The sequence below is a fragment of the Halyomorpha halys genome, unplaced genomic scaffold (genome assembly GCF_000696795.3).
Source record: "Halyomorpha halys isolate HHAL.00 unplaced genomic scaffold, Hhal_1.1 Scaffold25.1, whole genome shotgun sequence".
Lineage (NCBI taxonomy): Eukaryota > Metazoa > Arthropoda > Insecta > Hemiptera > Pentatomidae > Halyomorpha > Halyomorpha halys.
This window is the reverse complement of record NW_027107314.1, coordinates 1,385,803-1,393,180: the sequence shown is the minus strand read 5'-3', so window position 1 is coordinate 1,393,180 and position 7,378 is coordinate 1,385,803. Positions and strand designations below refer to the sequence as shown.

The window sequence follows — 7,378 nt, the reverse complement described above, 5'->3', positions numbered from 1 at the left end:
AAAACGATTTTTATATCAGTATATCATTTGTAAACTTAAATGATCTTATATATCAGCTAGGTTTTATCGTCCTTAAAGGTTAACCGGGGCTAGAAAAATATAATTCTCTCTCTCTATCTCTCTCTCTCACATACACACACTCACTCACTCTCACTCACTCACTCACTCACTCACTCACTCTCTCACTCTCTCTCACTCGTTGAATAGTGGTTTTCTTGACATGGGTAAATTTTTAAGCCTCGAGAAACCTTGTAATAGAAATATATCAAGCAACAGAAAAATACAATTTTTCGTCTTTGAGGGAAGGGGGGGGGGTCGAAAGTGAAAGTTGTGATTCCACTTGAATTGATTGCCGCCCTAGATTTTTTGAATTTTATAATTTAAATTTAAATTTCTAGTTTTACTATTGGAGCAGTGCCTTCCGCATCTATCATATTACCTATTATTTATATGCTTAACTCTAACAACCAAGATCTTGTTTACCTGATTACTAAAATATGATGCCAAAGAATGGACTCGGGCTTGGAGCGGTCGATTGGTAGAAAGAACTACCCCTAGCCTGCCAAGAGGTAGGAGATGGCTGTTACAAAGAGGTAGAGGAGGAGATACTGCTCGTTAGGAAGGCGGTAGCTCCTCGCTCACTCCTTTGATATATGTCTTCACCGCTCCTCTTCTAATCCCTTCATCGCATTCCTTACCTTTAAGGATCCCTTCTCTATTTCATTCTTCGCCTCCAGCTCTGGCTGTCATATTACCTCGTTACGACTTTGTCACAAGATATGTATTTTTTTTTTCTTTTTTGCAATGAATATATGATATACAAATTTCCCTGCCAATCATCTAATTACCGTTATATTGATCAATAAGTGGATACCGAGTTACTCAGCTGCAGCCTTCCCCGCAATCAATCTTACTCTCCCAGAAAGTTCTAAATCCCTTTTAACCATTGACGTTAATAACGTCAATGCAACCGAGGGGATGCCTTAGGTCGTCGAACTTTGGAGAGGGGTGTTGCTATAAATGGATAAAAACGTATTAAAAAAATAATTTATTCAACATAAAGAGCCCCAAAAGGTGAAACTTACTTAGTTTTTGTGGAGGTTTCAGAAATTAAATTGTATGCTATTAAATTTTAAATTGTATGCTTTCATCAAAACTATGTAAAAAAATAACACAAGATAACAATCACTACACAAATTTACAAATTTAAAATTTAAAAATAAAAACTGGAAAATATGAAAAAACAATGGCTTCGCTCTTGCCAACTTATGTCCACCTTACACCCACATCTTCAGTTATTTAACTGTTCCAAAAATAAACGAACTCTATTTTATTCTATACAGAAATGTTTATTGAGGTCAAATAACTGTGCAGAGACAATAGTATCTAGAGATTATTGTTGGGTTTTCGTCAGGCAGCGTTGGCCATAGTTTTTTGTTTAGTTAAATAACATTATCAATTAAAAACTGTTAGTTGTCAGTTATCAACGACTGTTTGTTCAATTAAATTTGTTGTTAATTGGCAGTTGCAAACATCAAATGTAAAACGTCCGCTGTCGTGGTAGTACCGTCATACTATCAGCATTTAATAGTTGATTGTTGGTAGTAATACAACCATCTACCACTAATAAACGTCTTGACTGTGAATTGCCGAACCTTGTAAGAGAATAACTAATTTTTAGTTCTTTGACACTGAGCAATACAAATAATCTAGTTATAATTGTTAGTTGTTAATTGAAATTGATGTTTCACAACACTGCTATCAAATACCATATCTTTAAGTTCCTTTCGTTCATATAGCTCTTCGTTGTCGATTGCTCTGTAGTATGGATGCTAACAATACCAGTAACAACAATAACAGTATTTTCTGTTTGTTTTATTTTTATAATAATTTTTAGTTTTTTTTAAATAATTTATTGATTGATATTTACAACAGTACCAAAATATATACAATAAGTAAATGTGGTGTGAGTTATACAATGACATGATCTTCCCATTAATGGAACTCCAAAAACTACCCACTGATAGAACTCCAATAACATTTCTAGAGGAGATCTCTAGGCCATCTTCTTTTCAGACGACTAGGAAGATTATCAAGTAATGAAAGACAAGCCATATTTGAAACAAGTAGATTTGGCTAGTTAGGAAGTTTATTATGGAAGAATTAGTGTCTGGTTCTAGCCGAACCAGTCGAATTATATCGACAACATATAGAATTCTATATGTATAGAATTCCTATTCCTATTCCTAGAATTAGAATTCCTATTCTATATTTATAGGTTCAGATGGATGACTTGATTTGTGATAAAGTAAGGAGTATTAAGGATTTTACAAAAGATTCTGGACTCCAAAGATTGGATACGAGTGGAGCTCAACTCAAGTCCAGATGTCCACCTTGCTGTCATATAAATGAGTCTTTTTATAATTATTTGGAAGTTTAAACCTTTTGTCTGGTAAATGTTGTAATGATCTGACTCGACGAGCAGTTTCCTGTATTTTCAGTCTTGTATGAAAATTCCAACTAAATCATTTGTTTTAATGTAGTGTTTAGTCACGGATCTGTTCGATAGGAATAAGTGGAGGGGAGTAAGCAATAGGTTTATATAAAGAGTAAAGGTGATTTAAAGGGATTTATTTGTCTAATTTTGACACCATTCTTGGGAGTTTTAGGGATTCAATGGAAGTTGTTCACTGATACGAGGTATGTCTCATCGGCATAGTGTTAGGATGGATTGGAATATGAACTATAGAATCTCTATAGGATAGGACAATACCAGACATAGGGAAGAGTGATGAATAAACAAAATTGTGATTTACTTTAAATAACCTGTCCATGAGATAGGAATGGATAATGAGAAAGTATGTTGGGGTAGAAATTTACGGATCTTGTATAACAGTCTCGGGTGCCAGACTCGATCAAAAGCCTGTTTTACATCATGAACAATTCCTGAGCAGTACATTCCGCTCTCCAATGCAGACGGGACTTCATCAACCACATGATCATCAACTAATAACCATTGCTGGCTAGTGGAGTGGGCTGTTCAGAATACAAACTGGGGATCAGGGATAATACGATTGGAATCTAGGATGGGGTACAGGCGTTTCTAGATGAGTTTCTCAAAGATTTAGCCAATGATATTTAAGAGAGATATGACGGTACGAAGATGGGTATTCTAGCGGTTTTTGATGTTTAGGCATCATTTTGACTACAGTTAATTTCCACGAATATGTGCGGAAAATATATGGATTGGAGGGCAGTGAAATTTTTAATCTTAAATCATAAATTGCTAATCACGCAGATCTCAAGGGCCTTTCTTGTTCAAAGGATCTTAAAACAAATATATTAGATTTATGAAACAAAAAATTGAAAATTCAATTGAGCAGTTTCGACCCTGTTGTTTTCAGATATTAAAAAAAGTGTGTATTAAATGTTATCTAACATGCTGGGCAAGAACTTCAATATTCCTTGGTATGCATTAAAAATTAATGATTGGAAAAATGTGTCAAATAAAATTAACCATTCCAATTTGAGCAAAATTCAGATTAATACTTGTATAGCAGATTATGAGGAAGAGTATTCAAGACATTATACAATTACATTATACCGACATGCTCTTTTTAAAGAAAAGGTAAATAATTAGCTAGGAGTATTTCGAATCTATGGAAAACGAAGGGTTATAAATTTGGTAGGGACGTACTCTGGATGTTCGCCTTGGGGCGTATTCAACCTTAGTTACGTTGCTGCTTCCAACTTCTAATGTACAACGAATTTCCTTTTTAGGCTATCTGAGAACTATATCAACTGCTTCAACTGTGCCTACGTTTTACTATTTAACAATTTCACTTTTGAGAAATAAAATTAATATCAATTCTCTGATAAAAGTATGGTGGTAATTAAAAAAAAAAATATGTTTACTTCCGTTTTATATGTCTTTTAAATAAAAACATTTTTTTTTCCAATCAACAGGAACGATTTCTTCAGTTTTGGATTGACTGAAGAGGTAATGATTGGCTGAAGGTTTCAAGAACGTACCATCGGTTGTTGGAAGAAATGCTTCATGAATAGGTTAGTCATAATTATCTATTTCCTCTTGAAATTTTTATCCTTGTTGCTCCTAATTTACCTGTAGACCCCTTTATAATAATGGATTCTGTAATATTTGACCCTCTAGATAGTACCCATGTTTCCTGATTCATAACAATATATTAAAAAAAAGTGCTCTGGGGACAGCAAGGTTAGAAATCGTTGTTTCGTAAAAAGGACTCCACAACGAACGTCTCTGCAAAATATAACTAATAGTGCTTTCTCCTACAATATAAATTTTGATGCTGAACTATGAAATTAATATTGAAGCCTTTGCGTTAGTTGGAGAGTAAAAGGGTTATTATTGCTGCTAAAGCGCTTGAAAAACTTTCCTTTGAAGATTTGTAAGGCTGTGTAAGATATCCTGTTTCTCATTTATAGTTCGGAGCCTTGAGTCCTGATGGACTGATCTGGACATTGTATCTCCTCCCTTCTTGTTTCCAAATATTGTCAAGTAAATAGTGAGTGACATCTTCGATCGCCACTTACAGTTATAATTATTAATTTTTTAAAAATCTATTTGGTAATTTTCATCCTTGTTACATTCGATCAGGTACCACTTATTCTAGATTAGAGTTGTAGATAGATTAATTGAATGCAATTGAAAGTTTGCTATAAACTAATGTATTTAGTTTTATTATTAGTTGTTCGTTCAATGATTTAGTTCATTTCTTATTATATCTATTTAGTTTGTTGCGGTAAATAACATTATGTAATAAAAATAGATGGTAAAAAAATAGAAATAACCTCCACACGACTCAATCAATTTTTTTTTTTTTCGGCCAAGACTCCCATTGGAGTCCTGTACTGCCTAACCATGGTTGGGGGTCAAAGTTCTTCATTTTGTGGGACCGTCACTCAATGAAAAAAGTTAACGTCCCAGGCAGGATTCGAACCGGCACTGCCAATAGACATCATATTGGTAAGACTGTGTCTTAACCACTGAACTATGGGCGGCCCAACCAACCAATCTTAACAAAACTTGAGAATGCTTTTGGGTTCTGCAAACTGCGCAAAAGGACACAAACCAATATAAAAAAAACGTTTGTAAAGTTTTCTTAATGTAAAGTCAATGTTTATCCCTTATAACAGATTGAATCTAAATGGTGTTAAATAAAGGTAAAATAACATAAAAATTCAGTTCTCTAATAGTTGTATTAATGTAGAAATTGGATAAAAAGTAAAGGAGTTATGAACGATTATATGAACAATGGACACCGAAAGAAAAAAAATCATAGAAATAAAATAAATTCAAAGATTTATACATTGTATATTCGTGCTGTGTGCCTTTTACAGACAGAGCCGATCTCATTCATATACACCATAAAGAAAAGGAGCTTAGAGAATTGCATCTACTTCCTGTCGTAGTACAGTTCCTCATATTTGCGGACGACATTGTTCGTATTGCAGATTCGCTCGAGTGACATTACAGGCAGTAATGGAATGGAATGAAGAATTGAAGAGGAAGGGTAATCGATCCCCTAAGAAGTAAAATACTTCAAGTCGGCAGAACTCAAGAGGATATCAGGATTTATAGATAGGTATCTGGTCACGATAATCAATAGGTCTGGTAAAGTAGATTAGGAAGTCTCAAGCAGAACATCGAATCCCAATTCCGTCTACTATAAGAATTGCAATACTGTAATCAGAAAAAAAGAGGTGAGCAGGATGTGAAGCTCTACCTGTTCAAGTCTGTTTTCTTACCGATACTTCTTTATCGATCAGAGAGATAGATCCTGAATGAGAGGTTACAAAGCCGTGGTACTGCAACAGAGATGAAGTTTTTCAGAACAATTATAGGGAAAAAGCAGAAATGACAGGATCAGGGAGGAGCTCAAGATAAGCCCAGTGCTGAAAACTCAGGAGAGTAGGCAGCTAAGGTGGACCACCACAGAGACCCAATCTAAACACTAGAGGTGAGGCCAGTGGGGAGAAGACAGAGAGGACGGCGCAGAACCTCATGTGCCAGCCATATGGAAAGGATTGGAAGGCGAAGAGGGAAGACTGGAAGAAACGAGGAACCACGTTGGAAGGCATATGGGTGGATTTGTGGAAAAGAAGATTTGTAGTCTTTAATTTCATTGAAAAATATTATTTAAAAGTTTCAACGACGCTATTATAGAATATGATTTGCTTTTTCATAAATCTATTTTTTGATCTACTTTACTGAAATCCTCATTAGTTTAAGGGAACAGAAAAACTCAGTTATATTTTTTTCTTATTCTGAAAATGGCCTTATAATCTTCACGGGAAAATCCTGAACATTTAGCAAAAAGCCCCCTCACAATTGGATGAACGGTATGGCAACGTGTTAAATAGTGGTTGAGTTGAAGGGTGCAGAAACAACTGAAATTTATTCTACTATAGCTGGTTAAAAAAAATGTTGAGCAAGAAAAAATTATATCACAGTTGCATGTTGTGTTTTTTTTTTAAAAAAGGTTGACAAAAAGACTGACTTATGTTTTCTATTGGTTTGAAATCATTTATTGGTTTATATTTCCTTTTCCAATGACATGTAATTTTGGTTCTTTATTGGTCACCAATATATAGAAAAAAATGGGACCAGCAGTCTCGGAGAACCGACGTGGAAGGCGTACTTAAGTTGGATTTGTTTTTGTATAATTATGGATTTTACATTTCCTGAACTTCAAAAAATCTAAAATTTTGAAGAGGGGTTAAATACATTTTGCTTTGGTTAATTTTAAACCATTGGTTGATTCATTATTGGAAATATAAACCAATATAACACAGCACATAACAAGCTATAGTAATATCCTCTCTAATTCGACGGAGACATGTGTAGGTTATTTATAACCTAGACTGCCATATATTATCCATTTCAAATGTTTCTCCAATAACCTTGGATAACTACTTCTCACCCCTAAACACCATAAACCATGGATTATTGAGTATACGTTTTCTCATATATAAACGTATTTTGCTAATTTACTTCCGTACAATCTCTACTGCAATGTCTTTGAGGTGTTTTCAGCAGTTACTAGGAATATAAAAATATTTAATTTAGTGGAAAATGTCCTAGTACATTTTTGGATATAATATGGAAGTTCTAAATTGTTGGCATATTTCGGGTTATTTAATGTAAATAATAAAACAAATATATTATAGTGACGCTTGACGACTTTACTATTCATATTTCATATAGCATAAAAATCAACTTTTAAAAAAAAAAATTCTTAAATAATTATTAAACACTAAAATATACATAATACAAATTAAAATTATTAAATAGAAATATTGGTTTATAATCTTCACGGGAAAATCCTGAACATTTAGC

The 7,378-nt window shown here is 33.9% G+C and overlaps 1 protein-coding gene across 1 annotated transcript in view; it reads left to right on the top strand.

The window, feature by feature from the left end:
• The window catches only part of LOC106683061 (rho guanine nucleotide exchange factor 10), a gene marked incomplete in the record, with an annotated part of 189,448 nt that overhangs the window by 103,597 nt on the left and 78,473 nt on the right, over positions 1-7,378 (top strand). Inside the window, 1 exon segment of the mRNA XM_067045620.1 lies at positions 3,967-4,065. Coding sequence (XP_066901721.1) covers positions 4,058-4,065 — 8 coding nt within the window.